Raw genomic sequence first — 20,391 nt, forward strand, 5'->3', positions numbered from 1 at the left:
TGCAAGCTTTGTCCATGTGCAGATGCAGAGAGTCAGAAGGGCCTGGGGCTCCACTTCCACCCCGCCCCCACTCCCCTGCAGGCCTTAGCCAGTGAGGGATGGATGCTGGTGCGGGAGTGTGATGGCCCAGAGGAAGGCAAACTCACAGTTGATCCTGTTATGCACAGATTCTGTGTCTGCAAATGTGCCTACACACCAAAATTTATTTGTAACCACCAAATCGTGTGTGTGGTGCTTTCACGTCTTCGTGGACACACACAGAATGAGATACTCTGCCTCTTGTTTCAACTCTCATACTGGAAACAAGTGTCCATTTTGTGGTCTATTTAGTGCCATGTTTTTTGCACTTCACTGCTTTTTGTTGGTGATTTGGCTGCTTAAAATGACCCCGAGACCTAGTGCTGAAGGTCTGTCCAGTATTCCTAAGTGCAAGAAGGCTGTGATGAGAAAATGTGTTACAGAAGCTTTGTTCAGGCATGAGTTACAGTGCTGTTGGCTATGAGTTCAGTGTTAATGAATCAACAGTATGTATTAAAATGAGGTGTCTTTAAACAGAGACATAAAAAACAAAGTTGTGCATTGATTGGTTGCCAAAAATGTGACCAGAGGCTCTTAGGAACCTAACCCTGTATTTCCCCTAGGAGCAATGATTTGGTATCCATTAATTCAGTGTTCCTGGTGACTTTATAGAACATAACCACCATGAGTAATGAGAATCCACTATACTTTCCAGACTCCCTTGTGTGTTCAGGCTGAAGCTGGCTTCTGCTTATGAACTCTAGCATCTCCCATTTTTTTTAAAAAAACAGTTTCTCCTGGGAGCACTTCCTTAATAAATTACTTGCACAAGAATCAAGGTCTCTACTTCAATAAATAAATTTTGTAAAAACTTAAAAACCAAACCAAACCAAAACAAAACAAAAAAACAAAACAAAACAAAAACAAGGGTCTCAAGTTCTGCTTCTGTCCTGAAAGAGAAGGGCAGCACTCTCATCTCTTTGCTCCCAGGCAGTTCCTTAGCCCCTGGGGAAAGTTCATTATATAGGTACTCAGACAATGAGACGTCCACATTTCCCATAATACACGCTAAAGAGGGGCCATGCAGTGACTGTTCCCAGAGCAAATGAGGTCTGCCCAAGGTGACTGCTACTTCCTATGAACAGCAGAGGGACATTTTAAAATAGGTTCACTCCCTGTATCAGGATTTAATTCCCTCATAAGCAAGTCTTAAGTACGTTTCAAGTCATCAATTTCTGATCACCATCTTCTGTCCTCTGGACTTATTTTCTATGTCTTCATTGTTACTTATATAATTTGTCTATTGTCTTTATTTATTTATAGTCTTTATTTATCTATTATATGTCATGTTTTCATCCCTGCAATGGTTTTCTTGTCTAACCTGGATGGCCAATTCCTGACTTTTCATACTATCTCTTATACTCTCTTCGCCTCCGCTTTCCTTCCAACCCAGATAGGTTTTCATGATCTATTAAGACAATTTCTCCTTTGTGAAGGCCCCCCAAACCTGTCCTGAACGCCCTCCCTCGTACTCAAAAGGCAGAACCCCAGACCAGGTTGAAATGAACTTCCCTGCAACTCAGAAGCAACTGATCTCTGCTGGAAAAAAAAAGCAATCACATAGTCAGGCTGACTGGTTTAAGTTTAGATTTATGATCCTCATACTTACATGGGACTTAATATTGTCTGGCACCCCCGTGTTTTTGTGGTAAACTCGCTCTTCCATTCTCTGAAACAAGATATGAACCCTGGGTCCTGTTGTCTCCCTCCCTAGCCCCAACTCTAGCCCCCCTCACAGCTGATAATCCTTTTTCACATCTCACCAGAAAAATGGAAGCTTGAAGTAGTTTCCTGGGCTGTAATAACAAATTACCACAAACTGAGTTTAACATGACAGCAATCTATTCTCTTACAGTTCTGGGGGCTAGAAATCTGAAATCAAGATGTCAGCAGGGCTGTGCTTCCTCTGAAGGCTTCTCAGACTCCTTCCTGGGCCCGTCCTAGCTTCTGGTGATTGATAGCAATCCTTAGCATTCCTGGATTCGTCAGCATCATTACCATCTCTGCTTCCATTGTCATATTGTAAGCAGATAAGGTAGGGGGTCCCCAGAGCAAGAAAACCAGGCATGGCTTTCTTGACATAAGAGAAGTCATTTTAGACCCAAGATACTTTGGGATCTAGGCCTGGCCACAATGCATGCCCTTAAACAGGTTTCAGCAATAATGATCTTAAGGGAACAAGAGAACAAACTGATCGGGCAAGAGAAGTTAACAATAGCAAACATAACAGATCAGTTGTAACGACTCTCAGTTCTGTTTCAATGGTAAAGACTAGCCTTCTTGAGCTGTTTTGAAGAATTCAAACCCCGGTCAGGTGCTCAACCACCAGATCAACCAGAACTTAAGGGATGTTGACCTTTCCTGACCCTCATGACTTCAATCAGCTAAAGCTTGGACTCTGTCAATCTTTGCCCGGATTCTATGCTGACTCTCCTGCTTCAGCCCCTTCATGAATATGCATATACCCTTAGCTTAAAACTTCCCCAATTTTGCTCTTCCGGGAGAAGCTGCTTTGAGAAAGATCTCTGGTGTTCTTATCTGCTGCAGGTAATAAATCCTTCCTTCTCCCTGTCTTTGACTTGGTTGTGGCTTTTGGCTCCACACCCACCAAAAGGGGAACCCAATTTTGGGATAACAACATCACCCTTCCTTCTAAAACAATGTTACTTTACTGCTAAAACAATACTAGAGCCACAATTAAAATTAAAACACTTAAATTAAAATATTGTTAAAAAATTAAATTTTTACACAATTAAACATTTTTTTAGAAACAATTAAAATCCAAGAAAAAAATTGCCCCATCTGAATTCTTAATTCATTTTCATTTATCCATGTTACTATCTACTCTTTATCTACACTTAATAGATTTTTTGTATTCATATTATTAGTAGAATTTCATGTTCACTTTAAGTTAATATACCGTATTTTTCCCCACAACCTTTCCTCCCCTCATCCCTCCCTTAAGGCTTTCCCAGTACTTCCGGCTTTGTACTCCCTCCAACCAGTGTTAGTGCGGATGGCAACGTGTGTCCTTAACTTTCTCTGCCCATTCAGAAATATCCCGCCACCTTCACAAATGGGATTCTCTTCTTGCTATTGATTTAGACATTTGTATACAGCTTTCTTTTTTCACTTAACAGCACATCATGGATGTCCTTCTAGGTCAACAGGCAGAGATTTAATGCATGCTTGTTAGAGCTGTTAATAGTCTGGGTAACCGTCCACCCCGTAGCTCCCGGTACCCTACATCCTCCACACAAATACTTTTTTTTTCCCAGGTTTAACTTTTCCATCTTTTATTACTACACAAAATAAGTAAAAACAAAAACAAAAACCAACAGCAACAAAAACTCCCTAACTGAATTAAATCTTGACCTTTATAAGAAAATCTCCTATACATATTCTACTAGCTTTCTTGCCTGCTTGCTTTCTTTCTTTGAGTTATAGTCAGTTTACAATGTTGTGTCAATTTCTGGTGTACAGCAGTTTTTCAGTCACACACACTTTTGTACATAACTTATTATTTACTGTTCCTTTTACTTCTAGAAGATTCCCAGAAGATGGCTGGGTCAAAGGTCACCCACATTAAAATTTTTAATAGCCATTCCCAGATTACTGCCCCAAGCTCTAACACTTCACATTTCTCTCAGTAACGGTTGTGAGCGTCCCTCTGCCCCCAGTGGTCTTTAATAGTCAATCTTTAGCTGGGCTGCGGAGAAAACGGATTTTCTCTTTCACGTGTAAAATAAGGGATTCACTGCCGGCACTGGAAATAAAGTAACAGTGAAGCCCGTTTTGCAATTCGGAATGACTGCTTTCACCTGGGATGGGACCCAGGCTCCTCGCCCCCGATTTCCGTGAGCATCCAGGAAGCGGAGTCCGGCCTCTGGGCCGTTTCCCCGCCGTTCGCAGGTGGGCGTCCCAGGCTGCTCCGCCCCAGCGCCGGGCGCAAAAGGTGCCGGTCCGCCGGCCGCGCTATTTCCAAACGCCCGGGACTCGGCGGAGGGGGCGGCGCCCCTCCCCCACCGCCCGTCGCGCGTGGTCCGGGCGAACGCGCTTCGAGAATCGCAAAGCGCGACCTGAAGGAAGCGGTGACTCTTACTCTTTCATCGCTTTGAGGAACCCGGCGACGAATCCCTGAGAGGCCGAAGAAGGCCCTCCGAACTTCCGACGGGACGGCGTGGCGCGTACAGCCGAGGGCCGTGAGGCCGGAAGGCGCCGAGCTGGGCTCAGCAGCGGGCCCGGGGGCGTGGCAAGGCCTCCCGGGTTCTGTTTTCCCTGGGCCCGGGGGAGCTTTCAGTTTCGTTTCCAGCTGGCGTCTCTACCCGGCGGGAGCCGCCCGCACCCCTCCAGTCCCCGGCCCGACGGCCATGGCGCCCGCCGCCCTCCTCCGCGAGGTGACCCAGGTGCTGTGCGCGGCCGGGGGCTCCATGGAGCTGGAGGAGCTGCGGCGCCGCTTGCGGAGGGAGGTCGTCGCCGAGGTGCTGGATCGGCTGCTGAGGGAGCGCGGGCGCTTTGTGGTGGCGCGGCGGGCGGCCGAGGCCGGCGCGGCGGCCGTCGAGCGCGTGGTGCTGGCCGTCTCGCCGCTGCGCCTTTGCAGCTCCCATCAGGGCCCGAAGCCGGGCTGCGTGGGGCTCTGCGCGCAGCTGCATCTCTGCAAGTTCTTCTTCTACGGCAAGTGCAAGTTCCTGAGGGACGGGTAAGGCGCCGCGCCCGGAGCCCGACGGCGGGGGTGGGGTGGGGGGGGAGGGGCGGGGCGGGCGAGGGAGAGGGCCCTTCACTCCCAGCCCGTTCTTGGCCGTCTCAAATTCGGGGAGAGAGTGAGTTGGCTGTTACCTGGCTTCTCCTTCTTAATTCCCCTCAGCGAACATTTATTGAGCACCTACTGAATACCTGGCACTGTGCGCGAGACTCCTGCGGTCTCAGAGTGACTTAGAGCCCAGTACCGGGTGGGACACCCTGGGGGTGGTAGTGCTAGGGTGGGGTGGGGGAACCCTGGCCAGGGGAGCGGGGAGGGATCTTTAGAAGAAAAGGGGCTGCGACTGGCTTCCGCTCAGAGCCCGACAACGCCGCGGTCTCCAGAGCTTGCTTTGAGCGCCCCACACAGGAGCGCTTTCTCTGCCCGGCAGACAAGGAATCTTTTAAAACTTCTGTCAGTTCTTGTTCCGCTGTTTACAAGCCGTCTTTGGCTTCAGTTGGATTTGGAATAAAGTGAAAGCTCCCTACTGTGGCCCACAGTGTCTCTGGGGAACTGGTCCCTGCCGGCGCTCCATCCTGGGCCCCTCCCGGATGCCCTTCGGTTCCTGCAACACCCCCAGCCTTTGCTTATCTGGTGGCCTCTGTTTAATTCTCTCATCATGGCCCCCAACTGCCCCTAGTAAAATACAAACTATGGCGGCAGAGGCCCCTCTGTCTTGGCCCTGGCTGGCCTCTTCTGGTCCTCAGTTCTGTGCTCTGCACCTAGCAGGTGCTCAGTGAGATTTGTGGAATAGATTAATGAGGTTGATGGTAAAGAATTTAGATCTCACCCTGAAGGTGATGGGGTGTCAGTCAAATGGCAGGAGAGACCAGCTATCAGATGTGTATTTTAGGAAGATACCTTAGATAGTGGTGTGAGTACTGATTTAGAGGAGGATGTGATGGGGACCTGTTGGGAAGCTAGTCCAATTATCTGGAAGAATGAGTTTCTTCCTTTTCTGTTTTTCCTGCCTTAACACAGTAGACATTATTTCTTACTCACATCAGGTCTTAGAGTGAGGCTTAATAGTCAGCATAGGGTAGGGGCCTTGATCCATGCAGTCATTTAGGAACCCCGACTGGCAGACCTAAACTCTGTCTTCCTCAACCCATGGCTCTTAAGGCCGTCTGGGCATCAGGTTCCAAGGAGCAAGCAGGTGGAGAAGACAGACAGTAGAGGGCTGGTGGGAGGTTTTTAATGGGCTAGAACTGGGGGTGGTAGATATCTTTCTGTCCACATCTCCTGCACCACAAGATGTCTCATGACTGCCTAGATGCAAGGAGGGCTGGGAAATGTGGTCCCCGGGAAGCAGCTGCCCAGAAATACTTAGATTAGAATATTCCAAGGCCCAGACAAGACCTTAAGAGGAAGGGCTGTATGTGTGAGAAATGTGGGAGAGATGGGGAGTAGGTGAAAGTTCAGTGACAGGATACGAGAGAGGTAATGACTCATTTTTCTTTGTTATTGTTGACTCAAAGATGGCTTCTTTCTTACTGTTGACAGAGAGCAGCAGAGGTTTTTGTTTTGAAGCATGCCCGGAGGGTAGCTCTCCAGGTCTGACGCTTGGGAGGACAGCTGGGGCCCCAGATGCTGGTTCCTGGGAGTTGTTGGGCTATCTGTGCCATGGCTGCAGCACCAGGAGTGACTGATCCGAGGTGGAGGCTAAGGGTGGAACCCTGGGGCAGCTGGGCCTTCAGGGACTGGTGGAGAAGTGGCACCTGAGAGAGGAAGGAGGGGCAGCACCTGGAGAGGAGGGTGGACACAATAAATGGCGGGTGGAGAGATCTAACGATGGGGACAACTGGCAGATCTTGTTAATGTCCATTTTTGGTAAAATAAAGATGACAGTCCTATTAGGCTAATTCTCAAATTTTGGGGTCAGCTTTTACTGGTCTTGAAAATCTGGACATCTTGTATTTGTTGGCCTGGATGATTTGAGTTGTCTTGTTTTTTCCACCTTCCTTGTGGTTTACACAGGGTAGCTTCTTGAACCTTCCTTCCATGTTTCTGGGCTGCATAAGGAAGAGTGGGTGTGGTTATGCTTTCCCTTTGAAGCTACTTGTCTTCTCAACCACACAGTCAGCTGTCTCAGAAATAGATCATCATTGCTGCTTTTATTCATTGGTGACAGCTGGAAAGGGTCCCAGGTCCCTGGTTCCATCCTGTGCTTAGGGGGCAGTAAGCAAGGTGGTCAAGAGTATGACCCTTAGGCAAGCCTGCCTTGTTTCAGCCTTGGCTCTCCTTCTTGCTAGCTAAATTATCTTGGGCTAGTTATTTCTTATCTGAGCCTCAGGTCTCTTATCTGCAAAATGGGACAATATTACCCCATAGGCTTGTTGAGGACAGTATGAATTAACTTACAAGACATCTAGGCAATCCCTAGTGTGCAGTAAGTACCCAACGAGTTTTAGTTGCCACCATCATCATCATTATAATTACCAGGCCCCTCTGCGTAGAATATTCTGCCCTGCTCTTCTTGCCTGGTTCCTCAACCCTAAGTATTTAGCTCAGGCTTTATATCTTCCAGGCACCCTCCCTTGATAGCTTCCCCACTTCTGTCAGGCTCAGGTGCCCCTCTCTGTGCTGATGTATCCTGAGCACAGATGATCTTGCACTTCCCACAACGTTTTAGAATCATCTATGTCTACATCTCCACTAGAGAGGAGGAGAGAGATTGGATGACTCCAAGGTCTTTGGCCTGTGCAATGGAAGAGGGAAGTTGCCCTTTACTGAGACAGGGGAGCCTATGGGATGTGCAGGTTTGGGGAAACAGATCAGTGGTTCTGTTTTCTTTTGAGATGGTTATCGTAAGCATGGCAGTGTCTGCTATTTACCTGACTTTTGTGGGTCCTTTTGACCTAGGTGATCGTTTGAAGGCTTGTCTTTGGATTACTGGGGCATAGTGCCAGTGCTCGACTCACAATGAGTGTTTGAGAGGGACTTGGTGATCAAAAGAATTGGGGAGGGAAGCAGAAGAAAGGGCTGGGCCTCAGTGGTGCGTGTGTGTGTGTGTGTGTGTTTGTGTGTGTACACACCTGTAACCATATGCTGTCCACATTCATTCATGCAGCCAATGTTAAATGGCAGTAAGTGCCCAGTGACTGGCGTGCTATGACTGTGGGGAATGGCCCTGTCCTCATCAAATACCTGCTGAGAGGTGCCTCCTAGACCTCGCAAGGCACCATCTCTTCCTTTATAAATAAGCTTTTTCCTTTGTAAATAAGCACTACATTTTTCCCTTCAAATGACTTTTTTTTTTTTAATGGAGGTACTGGGGATTGAACCCAGGACCTTGTGCATGATAAGCACTCACTCTGCCACTGTGCTATACCTGCTAACCCCAGCAGTATATTTTTTCATCACATAGACATGCTGATTTTCTCTGGTGCTTCAAAACAATGTCAAGGACTATTCCTGAAAAGTTACCTTAAAGACTGATGTTACCAGCTGTGTTAGTTTGCTTGGGCTGCCGTAACAGGGTACCATGGACTAGGTGGCTTAAACAACAGAAACCTACTTTCTCACAATCCTGGAGGCTAGAAGTCTGAGGGCAGGGTGTCAGCAGGGTTGGTTTCTCCTAAGGCCTCTCTCCTTGGCTTGCAGATGGCCGTCTTCGCCCTGTGTCCTCACATAGTCTTCCCTCTGTGTCCTGATCCTCGTTTCTTCTAAGGACACCAGTCAGCTTGGATTAGTTTCCCCAGTGATCTCGTTTAACCTAATCATCTTTTGAAAGACTCCAAATACAGTCACTTCTGAGGAACTGGAGGGTAGGACATCAACATGAGGATTTGGGGGAGACATTTCAGCTGTGACACCAGTTCTGCTTCTTTGCAGGAAGGACTGTAGGAATGGTCACAACTTGATGTCCAGTCACAACATGAGCGTGCTGAAAACTCACGGTGTGGACCACCTCAGCTTCAGAGAGCTCTCTGTGCTCTTATTTCAGAACGACCCCTTGCTCTTGCCAGAGGTGAGTGCCAGGAGGAGGGTGGGTCTGTGTTTAAGTGATCGGGGAGAGGCCAAAAGGTTGAAAGACAGGAAAATATGGCAGAAGACAGGCCAAGGATCCCATTTTGACCTGTGGGATCTGGCTGGAAGGAGACCTGGACTGAGTTCCTGGCTCTGCTGACTTTTAGATCTGCAACCTTGGGTCAGCCTTGCCCCTTCTTGAAGCCTCCTTTCCTTCTATGTCAGTTGGGCTGGTACCTTCTTTGCAGGGCTACTGTGAGTGTGGGGGAGCCTGTTTGGCCAGTGGCTGCAGCAAATTGTTACCCAGAGCTGAGGGGATGGAGAGATTCTAGCCGCCCCTCCCCGTCTAGCAGGACTTGGAAACATGCAGGTATCGCCGGACCCAGGAGGTCTGCGGGGACATTTTCTAATTTGGGTTGATGTGACTTCTCATACTGCATTTCAGGCATTAACCACTTGTTTTGAAGCTTGCTGCAGAGGTCATGTAGGAGTTGGAGTCCTCTGAGGAGCAGACACCAAGATGGGTTAGGAGTGTGAGAGAGTTACTGAGGGGAGGAGAAAAGCTGGGTGAGCCTCCAGGTGTTGATGGTTTCTGACGTCTGTGGCAGGAGAGGGGGAAGGAAAGGGACTGGGTTGAAAGAGACTCTGACTGAAGCTTCTGCCCAGCCTATGAGAGTTCTGAGCTAGAGTCACAGTTGGAGGTGTCCTAGGTCTGGATTCTTTAGCCTTCTGGTGCATTTTTACCTCTCGTTCAATGTAATGCCTGTGAATTGAGTGGGTTGGCCCTTGGTGGTCTCTGGCTTGGTTCCCATCTGTAGCAATGTGGAATGTAGAAGACCAGGAGTAGTTGATTCAAGTTCAAGTCCCAGGTTTACCAGCAGCCCAGTTCAGCAGACAGTGTATATGCCAGGTGAGGTAGATAGCTGTGTGACCTAGGGCAAGCCCCTTAAGCTCTCTGAGTCTCAGTCTGTGCTTGAGAAATGGCTGTATTTGGCCTTTTTGAAGATGCTTTAAACCCTCAGAACAACCTCTTTGGCCCTGAATTGGAGGAAAAAGAGTTGGGAGAGACTGGGACAGGGACAGTCGGCGAGTCAGTGGGGGAAGGGTGTGGGCAAAGTGTGAGGGTTGTTTGGTTGCTACTCGGTGAGTCACGTTAAAATGTCTTACGTGAAGGGAGCTTCTCTGATCAGTTGGAAGTTCTTTGGATTTTCTTGGTGGAGGGGCTTGTCCTGAGAAGTCTGCTGCCCACCCACATCCCATTTAGCCAAGGGCATGTGCTAGCGTCTGTCCATCTACTGCTGTGAGGGATGGTCTCATAGCTGTGTGGTCCATGTGAAGGACGGAATCACAGCCTTGGCTAGGTCTCCAGAGGAACCTCTTCTAACCAGTAGCCTCATCAGTAAGGGGGTGGTGTTGTGTGAGGTCTGTAAGCTACTGTCTTTTTTCCTTCTGTGTTAACAGATCTGCCTTCATTACAACAAAGGAGATGGACCCTACGGCTCTTGTTCCTTTAGAAAGCAATGTATCAAACTCCACGTCTGCCAGTATTTTTCACAGGGTGATTGCAAGTTTGGCACTGGCTGTAAGAGATGCCATGATTTCTCTCATTCTGAGAATCTGGAAAAACTGGAGAAACTGGGCATGAGGTCAGAGCTGGTGAGCTGGCTGCCTTCCATTTACAGAAATGCTCATGACATCAAGAATAAGGGCTCTGCCTCCATCAGAGTACCACCTCCTCCCTCTAGACCACAGGGGACTGCCGGTAAGGCTCTGAGCTGGGGCTCCTGGATGCCAGCTGGCCACTGAATGGAATGTGTATGACTTCGGGCAGCAAGTCTGTGCTGCTTTTAAAATGTAGTCGGTGATCCCTTCCTAGCTAGTGGGGTTTGTGAGCATGAGTTGAGTTGAAATCACAGTTGTGAACAAGCAAGACGTTCTGAATAAATTCCAAGACATTGATGTTGACAGTGGGTGAATTCCCTCTGGGCCTGATCTGCACAGAGACGGAAGATGCTGCTTCTGCCGTCTTTGTTTTCTGGTGAGGAACCCCAAAGTTAAGAGTGCTGTGCTGTACAGCTCTAGGGCCATCCTTTGCACGGCATTCTGGGTTTTTTTTGTTTTTTTTTTAATGAGTGAATGAAGCATATTTTAATTTCAGCTGGCTTCTTGACATGAATAAATGGAATTTTTTTCATCACTGTAATTTTATTTGTTCACTGCTTCTGTCTAGATGACACTTGGGCTGTAGGCACTCAGACGTTTGTTGAATGAATGAACCTGCCAGGATACTTTTTTTTTTTTCCTTGAGTGATATCAGGCTTAGGGACAGGCAAATGGGAGAAATTTGAGCAGAGATTGTTTATTTAATAAGCATTTCTTGAGTCTCTGATGTGTGGGAAATGAATACCGTGGTCCCTCAGGGAGGATACAATACCTTGATGACCTTTGGATTTCACAGTATCTGCTGTTACCCGGCCATTCTGATGATCCATTTTTTTTTAAAAAGCTTAACGTAATTTTTTTTGTAATAATGCTTTTTTTTTTTTTGCAGAGGGGGGGAATTAGGTTTGTTTGTTTTTTTGTTTGTTTGTTTACTTTAACGGAGGTACTGGGGATTGAAGCCAGACCTCATGCATGCTAAGCATGCGCTCTACCACTGAGCTATACCCACCCCCTTGATCCATGTTTTCATTCAACAAATTGGAGTCCTTGCCACTTGCTGGCCACTGCCCAGGCCCTCAGGTGACTGAGACATGGCTCCCCCGACTTGTTAGCTGTAGTGATAATCCAGAATTTTTAAGAGCCCACTTTCTAAAACATCAGATGACCAGCAAACAAACTTATCATTCTAATTTATTTATTTTATTTTTTGGTGGGGAAGGAGGTAATTAGGTTTATTTATTTAGTTAGTTATTTTTAGAGGAGCTACTGGGGATCGAACCCAGGACCTCCTACATGCTAAGCATGCACTCTACCATTTGAGCTATACCTTCCCCCAAACTTATCATTCTAATCTTACCTGATTTTCATATTTGAAAATTGTCCTTGCCATATGTTTTTTCTTTATGTTAGTTTTTGGTTAATTTCTTTCAACAGTAGGAAGCCTAGAAGTCAACAGGTTTTGCTTTCAGTAGATCTTCTAAGAGTGTTAGTTGGATTATGGCCTTGTTAGAAAGATAGGGGGAGGATCCCTGCTCCTGCGGAGAAAGGGAGGGGACCTCTAAGGCCCCTCGGGTGTGGGTTTTGAGGACTAGCATGTAGATGTCTAAGGGGCCTATAAAATGGAAAGGGAAGGTTAATAACAAAATGACAGGTGACCAAATAGGGAGGTTTGCTAATAAGTTTTATATGCTTTTACAGTGAAGGTTGAGGCTGGCCTAAATGTAACTATTAGGTAAGAGTGCATTGGAGTACTTCTAGTAAAGATAAACTGAAAGCACTTTGATGCCCTTATTATATTAAAATTCTTATTGTTTACCAAAGTTAGGTTTCATTTTGTGTAGTAGGCTTTCCATTTATTGTTATTTTTTTCTTGGTATTAGTACCCAATTCTAACAGTTCATTGACAAGTGTTTGCTGTTGGAATCAAATCTAGTTTAAAAATGCAGCTTTCACTTGCTCTCTGGGGTCATCACAGCCATAGATACAGAAGGAATCTTAAGCTGCCTCAGTGTGTGCGTTAGTATTAAAAAAGGGTCCTGGGTTCCACTGCTGGAGGGTCCTGATTAAGTCAGTCTGAGGTAGAGCCGGGGACTTCTGTTTTTAAACAGGTCTCTTAGTGAATGGGCTGCACAGCCAGAGCTGAGAAAACACTCCCCTCAGGACCCCAACCATGATGTCCTGGTTTTGGCAGGCAGCTGTGTGGCCTTGGGCTCCCTGGTTCCTCCCTAAAAAGCAGAGAGCCCACCTGTATGTCTGAGGGTGCTTTCATCCAGAACGTTGTAAGATCTTGCGAGGTTGCCTTGCCCACTTTTGCCTCGAGCAGAGGGATGAATGAATTCTTTTCTCTCCTTTGTGCCTTCAACTACTACAGCCCCATATCAGAAGCTTTGATGGAACCTGATACATATTTGTGGTGTTTCTTTGTAGAAAGAAGAGACACAGGTTCTGTGTCCCCAAACACTACTAATCAAGAGGAGAGTGATCAGATCTGCTTGTACCATATCTGGAAAAGCTGTAGCTTTCAAGGTAAGTCGGGGGAAACCCTTCATCCACTTGCAGGTGGGATAACTGCTTCTGGTTTCCAGAGCTCTGCTCTGAGGCCACCCCTCGAGGTCCTCTGTTCCATCCAGAGAGGCTGGGGCTTCTTGTGAACTGGCGAACTGGGTGATTTTGTTGGGGAACGGAGGGTGGTAGGAATTGCTTGAGTTTCTAAAAATCAGACTGTAGATGAGTTTTGGGGAACATGAGCTGTTTGGTTCATGCAGCACATGAGAGTCAAGTGTTACTCCTTGGTCAGCTTAGCATGAGGTCACAGACCTACAGGGACACACAGATGTCCAGTATAGTGTGAGCAAAGATAAGTGTCCCTCCTAGAGGGTGGTTGTAGTGTTAGATGTCTTAGAACCTAGGAACGCCCTCCCCACGGAGAAGACACCTGAATTTGCTCTTGGAGAATGAATGTTTAAGTTGGGAGTTTCCCTCCACACTCCCTCTTTTATCAGAAGAAGCAAATCTTGCATGTAAATGTGTGACTGTATTTTCACTAAACCTTTGTTTTCTTCTTACTGCTGTCTTTGACTGAAGGAAGCCCTTATTGGGCTTTGACTGAAGAAAGTCAGAGTTGGTGACAACTCTTAAAATCAACCACCAAAACTTCTTGTTTCGTTTTCAGTTTTTAAAAACTCTCCAAGCAGATCATGAATACTTTCACTTTGTGAAAGAGTCAAAACAGAGTCAAATAATACAGAGTAAAGTCTGAAGTCCTCCTTCAGCCTTTCCAAAGGTAAACAACGTGATGTGTGGTTGTATTTGTTTTACATATTTTTCAACAGATGGGAACATGTGATACTCGTTCTTTGACCTGCTTCTTTTACTTTATGGTGTGTTGCGGAGATTTTTTCCACATTAGTACCTACTAACGGATTTTAAAAACAACTGTGTAGTATTTGCTTAGAGTGATATTTCCATTGAGCATTTGAGTACACATTTGCATTTCCCTAGATAGATTCCTGGAAATTGAATACTAGGTCAAAAAATATGTGCTCTATATACATATTTATGTGTATGTTTGTAAAATCAGCATTATTAGATATAATTTATACACAATAAAATGCACCCATTTTAAGTGTACCCTTTGAGTTTTGGTAAATACGTATGTCCATGTAACTATCACTGTAATCGAGATACAGAACAGTTCTCTCATTCCAAAAATCTCCCTTATGCACCTATACAGTTGATTCTCACCCCCTCCAGTTTCTTGACCCAAGACAATCCCTGATCTACCTTTTGTTGATGTAGACTAGTTCCTTTTTCTAGAATTTTCTACAGCATGTGGTCTCCTTACTGCCCTTTCTGACTTGGTCATGCCATAATTTGTTCCTTTTAATTGCTGGGTAGTGTTCCGTTGCATTGATTAACTACAATTTGTTTATCCATTTATATGTTGATGAACATTTGTGTTGTTTCCCGTTTTTGGCTTTTACAAACAAAGCCTCTCTAATAAACATTCAGGTACAAGTTTTCGTGTGGATTTATGTTTTCACTTCTCTTGGGTAAAGACCTAGAAGTGGAATGTCTGATCATATGGTAAATGTTTGTTAAACATTATAAGAGACTGCCAAACTGTCTTCCAAAGTGGACATATTTCACCTTCCCACCAGCAGCATGTGAGTTCTGGTTGCTCTGCATCCTTGGTGACACTTGGTATTATCAGTCTTTTCAATTTTAGCCATCCTAGTAAATGAGTAGTGATATCTCATTGTGGCTTTCACTTGCATTTCCCTTTTTAACTGTTATTTTCCTGTGCTTTTTAGCCATTTGTATATCTTCTATGAAATATCTGTTTAAATCTTGCCTATTTTACAGGCAAATAACAGCTTTAAGATATTAAGTATATTTCACATAGTATACAATTCATTTAATCGTTTTAATAGAGTCACGGGGTTGTGCAGCCATCATCACAGTCAATATTAGAACATTTTCATCACCCCAAAGAAACCCCATACACATTAGCAGTCACTAACCATTCTCCCCTCCCCCCAGCTCCTGGCAACAACCGATTTACATTATGTCTCTTTGGGTTTGCCTGGATATTTCATATAAATGGAATCCTACAACGTGTGGTCTTTGGTGACTCTTTTGCCCATTTTTTTCTTGGGTTGTTTGATTGCTCATCATTGAGTTGTAATAGTTCTGAGTATTCTTTATTCACGCTTTTGTCAGATACAGGCATTGAAAGTATTTTCTCCCAGTCTGTGTCTTTCATGTTTGTTTTCTTTACAATATCTTTGGAAGAATAGAGTAGAAGTTTAGTACTGATGTCCATTTTAATATATTTTTTAATGGTTTGTGGTTTTTTTGTGTCCTAAAATTCTTTGCCTATTCCAGGCCCACGAAAATGTTTCTCCCATGGTTTTTTCCCTAGAAGTTTTAGAGGTTTAGCCTTTATGTTCAGGTCTAGTTGTTACACTTGCTCTGTTTTCTCTAATAATTATTTTCTTAGGGGTTGATTCTTCTGTGTGAGTTAGCAGCCTGTGTTACTTTTCCTCGTGTGTTGGGTGACTCTTGCTTGTCTACTCATGTTAACACTCAAATCCCTGTGCCTGCTGGTGACGGTGATTCTGATTCCAGTCTTAATGGGGAAGAGGCGGTACGTCTTGCGTAGGTATGTATGTGTGTGTGTGTCTGGGGGTGGGGGCCGCTAGTGTTTGTTCTAGGATCGGGGTGGGGTCTTCAATGGCTCTTCTCTCCAGCCCTTGTAGCCACACTCACGTGTCCCGTGGGACAAAGAGCGAGCAAGGCCCTGAGGGGACACCTCGTGGTTCTCGGTGCTATTGTCTGGGTGTCTTTCTTACTCCTCTTACATCTGACTCTGAGTTGTGAAGCCCAGATCTTTCCCACTTCTGGGGTGGCTTTCTTCTGCGTATTTCGTATGAGTTTTTCTCTCTGTCTCTGTTGGTTTGATTCTCACTGCTTCATCTTTTTGGGAATCCTTCAGTTATTCTGGCCTTTTGATGGTACTTCTGTGTTCCAGTGCTTTTGGACTTACACTTCTCTGTGGTCTGTCATTTCAAGGGAAGTAGGGAGAAAAGGGGATGTGGGTACTTGGCCAAATTGATTTGGTTTCTGTGAGTCACCTTCTAGAGAGCCTAGACTCTGGAATTCCACAGTGAGGTGGCGAGCATTGGAAGGAGGGAAGGAAACTGAGGAAGGGGACAGGAGGACCAGGAAAGATGTGGCAGAGAAGGGGCCTCAAGCCTCTGTTGCTGAGCTGGGACTCCGCTTTCACCAGCCCCGTGGCTGCGGGGGCCTGTGTGGCATCCTCCTCCTCCGGGCACCTTCTGACTTGTGAGCAGCGTGGGCTCCATGCTCAGGTCGGAGTCAGAGCCGGAAGCCCCAGGCCTGCCGCCTGATGACAGTGCCTTCCCTTGGCCCTTATGCCCTTCCCGAGGAGATGTCGGCTTGGGAAGGGCTGGATGTCCACCTTCCCTGACAGGTGCCTTCCTGAGGGGAGAGCCTCTGTTCAGGTTGTCCAGGACTCACCTGTGCTGGACTGTATAGACGAGTGACTGAACACTCCTCCCTGACCATTTTCCTTTGGTGGGAAACAGGAAATCTTACTTGGTTGTGACCTCTGGGCCACAGCTGTGGCCTTTTTTATCCATCCAGGTGGAGCCCTTGGTCATCACTTTATTGTCCACACCCATGATCAGGGGTCTAAGAGGTCCCTTTGCCTGGTGTGAGCTGTCTGTGCCGTAACTCTGGACAAGGCAGGACATCCTAAGTCCCCAGTGTGGCTGTTGCCAGCCTTGTTGAACTCAGAGGAGCTTCCCTTGGTCGGGGTCTCTCCTCTTGTTCCCTGAGTCCTCTGTTTTGTGCTCTCCTGCCCCGTCAGCCTGGCCCCAGCCCTGGTCTTTGACAAATCCAGGCGGCCTCTCCACTTACTCTCTGATCCTCCCCACTACCCTGTACCCTGGCAGAGTCTCTGGGAAAGAAGTGACATCAAGACTTGGCCTGAAAGAGTGCAGAAGATCTTAGAAACTTTAAATTTTTTTCAGGTGTCAAATTAGCCAAGCTTCATTGTTACTATTTTGAAAAATGAATTAAAAGTGTACAAAAGACAATAGGAAATGTCTCCCTCACACCCCTTTTTCCCAGCACCCAGGTTCCCTCCAGAAGCAATCATTACTACTAGTTCCCTGAATATCCTTCCATAAAGATTTTATGCAAGCACAGGTGTATATGTCTAGTCTCTTTCTTTTCACACAGGTGCACTATGCACACTGTTTTTTCTTTTTTTCTCTTAACTAGATGTTTAGTTTTTTGGACTATGTAATATAGTTTTGTGATTGAAAATTCAAAACAGAAATCTTTCCGTATAACTTTATGCCCAGACACCCGGTTCCCCCTGCAAGGAATAATAGTGTGCATGTGTGTGTATTTAGTCAGAGTATCTCTAATCTTTTTCTGTTTTTTTTTTTTACCCAAATAGGGACATTGTACACCTTGTGCACAACACCTGATAGTATATATCTTGCAGGTGTCAGTGTGAAGAGCTTTCCATCACTCTTCTTTCCTGTTTCTCTTTCGTCTCACAGCATCCCTCTGTAGGGATGTTCCAGAACCTCATAGGCTATTGAAAGGTGGAGGATGTGGGCAGCGTTCCAGGCTGGTTTGGGCCAAGGCAAGTCAGGCCAAAAGTGCTAGGAGTGACAGAGGCCCGGGGAGCGCTGGGAAGGTGCAGGGGAGCAGTTGGCTGGAAATTGTAGATCTGGGCCATTGTGTGTATATGGATGGGGAAAGAGCAGTGAGTGTAATTCCTTCAGGGAGTGGGGTGTGTTGAGGGGTGAGTTAGTAGCCAGAAAGATCAAGGTGGGCTGGAACCACGCTGCTGACCCACATGTGGTAGGACCTACTGGGGTTGGGATGGTTCTAGTAGAGATGAATGGGGCCCTGTCTTTGGTGTGACTGCTGCCCTTCCACGTGCCACATAAACAGCACCAATGCACAGGCAGACTGCCCCTGCAGGGGTGGAGCTTCTGACAGTCTGGTGATCAGCTTCTTTGCTATCATGAGGTGAAGGTCATGCATAATGTAACCTACCAACATACATATTTAAAAAAATCAGTTTAATGTCCTGAAAAACGAGAGACATAAAAGGAAAATCTATATAATAAAATACATAGTGTTTCAATACCTAAATGCTCAGGTATGACTGCACTAAAAAAAGTCTCCTTCCCAGATTTCCAAAATGTTTCCAGGTCAGCAGGTAGCACCACACCCACTGAGAACTACAGGGCCAGGCCATGCTAATTATTGCCAGCGTGCTTACTTCTTTATGTCTTTATTTCAGATAAGTGCAGTAGAGTCCATTTCCATTTGCCATATCGATGGCAAGTCTTGGATGGAGGCAAATGGAAGGATTTGCACAAAATGGAGCTCATTGAAGAGGCATATAGTGATCCCAGAAGAGACGGGTATGAAATCCATCACTTGTGTCTGCTTTGTGCGGTGTGTGTGGTGTGGAAATTGACACAGCAGGGTTCAGTTTTGATGGGCCTTGTTCACGTGCACACACACATACACACGTGCACACACATACACACACACACAGAGTAAGCGGCCTAGTCTGGAGGTGTGAACTCTGGGCTTGGAAGTTAGAAGTTGACGTTCATGCTGGTGGTTGGTGCCTCTGTTTGCCCATCTTCCTCTCCTTTCAGGGAGGAGCAGTAGGGAGTGGAGAGGGTGGTACCAAGTGAGTTCTGAGTTATTTACAGCTGGGATGGATCATGTAAACATCTCCTCACTGATTAGTCCAGAGAAGCCAGAGGCAATCATTTGTGAAGTTTTAGCCTCTGCCTGTGAAGTTGTACAGCTGAACTGCTGTTGATGATTGTTCAGCCTTATTTATTTTTCTAAGTATGGCCTAGTATTTTCACTTAGTCAGTTCTGAGTAAATGGGAAAGTCCTGGGTAGCCTTATTTTCGAATACTTGTATCTTGGATTGAACTTGCTAAAATATGTTGCCAAGACAACAATTTGAGCCTGTTTTTTGAGAAGATAAAATAAATTTGCGTTTGGAATACAATTATGCGTAAATTGCTGCTGGTAAAGTATGTGAAACAAATTATCCCCCTTCGGAAGATTAAATGGCTCACATAGCCACCCCTTACCGGTCTCCCCCCTTCTCTTTCTCTTCCTTTTTCTGAGGCCTTAGAAGTTAAAATTGATATTCAGTGACTGTGCACAGATACTAAGTGTAGAGTTCAGTGGGTTTTAAGAAAGGCCTGCACTCACATAGCCAACACTCTGATCCAGATGTGGATCATTTTCATCCCCCTCCCGCCCCCTTTCCGGTCAGATACGCCTTGTAAACCACCACGGTTCCCACGTATGTCCACACAGGTGGTCTTGCTTGTCCTTGAACCTTGTCTGAATGGAACTACACGGAGGCTTCTCTGAGGGCTGACAGCCCCCTAGTGCAGGTGTGCACGGGCTTCTATTGGTTAGATGCTCAGGGGTGAACCTGCTGGGAGGTAGCTGGTCCCTCCTCAACTCCGCTCCACCAGGTGATGTCACATTGTTTTCCAAAGTGACACTGCTTTCCACCCTGTTAGTGGCCTGCAGTGACAGCTCCCTCACCTTGGTGTTGTCTGACGTCTGCGCTTTTCCAGCCTGCAGTGTCAAATGGGGTCTCCGTTTGCACGTCCCTGCATCCAAGTGAGGGAGAGGGTCTCTTCACATGGTCAGTGGCTGTTTGTGCTTCCTCTGCTGTGAAACGTCTGTCCTTGTAAGTTGCCCATTTTGTTGAGCAGGAAGGCTGTGTTTTTAGTTATTTAGTTTTAGGAATTCTTCTGGTTTCTGGATATTAAATGTGTGTTGAAAATAAATACATTCTTCCTGTCAGCTTATGGTACCCGTTAATGAAGAGAAATATTTATCCATATTTTCTTTTATAGTTTTATACTATGTGTCCTAAGGAATCTTTTTTATTCCAAGACCATAAGGAAATCTCCCTGAATTTTCTTTGAAAGTCTTAAATGTTTTAAAGACCATTTTAATCTCTCTTGGTGTGTGGTGAAGTATCCCATCAGTTTCATTCTTACCTAGCTGAATTACCAGTTTTTCCAAAGACCACTTTTAAAAAATTGATTTAATAAAAAATTAAAAAATTTTGTGTAGAGATCTCCACTGTTCATTTCCAGAAGTTAATTTATTTTTAAATCCACCAAAACTGAGCCAAATTTGGCAAAATGTTAACACACTTTATAACTTAATTTTGGACTCAGGTACCAGATACTCCTTTTGTAAGCAGGCCGTCTTTTCTGCACCTGTTTTCGGTGCTGCCTGTGTCGGGTGTTGAGTTAGCAAATACACACTTGTCTGTTTCCGGCCTCTTCTGTTTCTGTGCTCTGTGTTTCTCTGTGTCGTTACCACACTGTATC

The 20,391-nt window shown here is 45.9% G+C and overlaps 1 protein-coding gene across 1 annotated transcript in view; it reads left to right on the forward strand.

Annotated features, from left to right (window-relative positions):
• The first annotated feature begins 3,776 nt into the window (after positions 1–3,776).
• PARP12 (poly(ADP-ribose) polymerase family member 12) overlaps positions 3,777–20,391 on the forward strand; it is a 39,752-nt gene continuing 23,137 nt past the window's right edge. The window contains exons 1-5 of the mRNA XM_015244238.3: positions 3,777–4,777; positions 8,651–8,786; positions 10,247–10,547; positions 12,875–12,973; positions 18,300–18,423. Of these exons, the coding sequence (XP_015099724.2) occupies positions 4,449–4,777; positions 8,651–8,786; positions 10,247–10,547; positions 12,875–12,973; positions 18,300–18,423 (989 nt within the window). The 5' untranslated portion in view covers positions 3,777–4,448. The remainder of the gene's footprint in view (positions 4,778–8,650; positions 8,787–10,246; positions 10,548–12,874; positions 12,974–18,299; positions 18,424–20,391) is intronic.

Source organism: Vicugna pacos, chromosome 7 (genome assembly GCF_048564905.1).
Source record: "Vicugna pacos chromosome 7, VicPac4, whole genome shotgun sequence".
Taxonomy (NCBI): Eukaryota; Metazoa; Chordata; class Mammalia; order Artiodactyla; family Camelidae; genus Vicugna; species Vicugna pacos.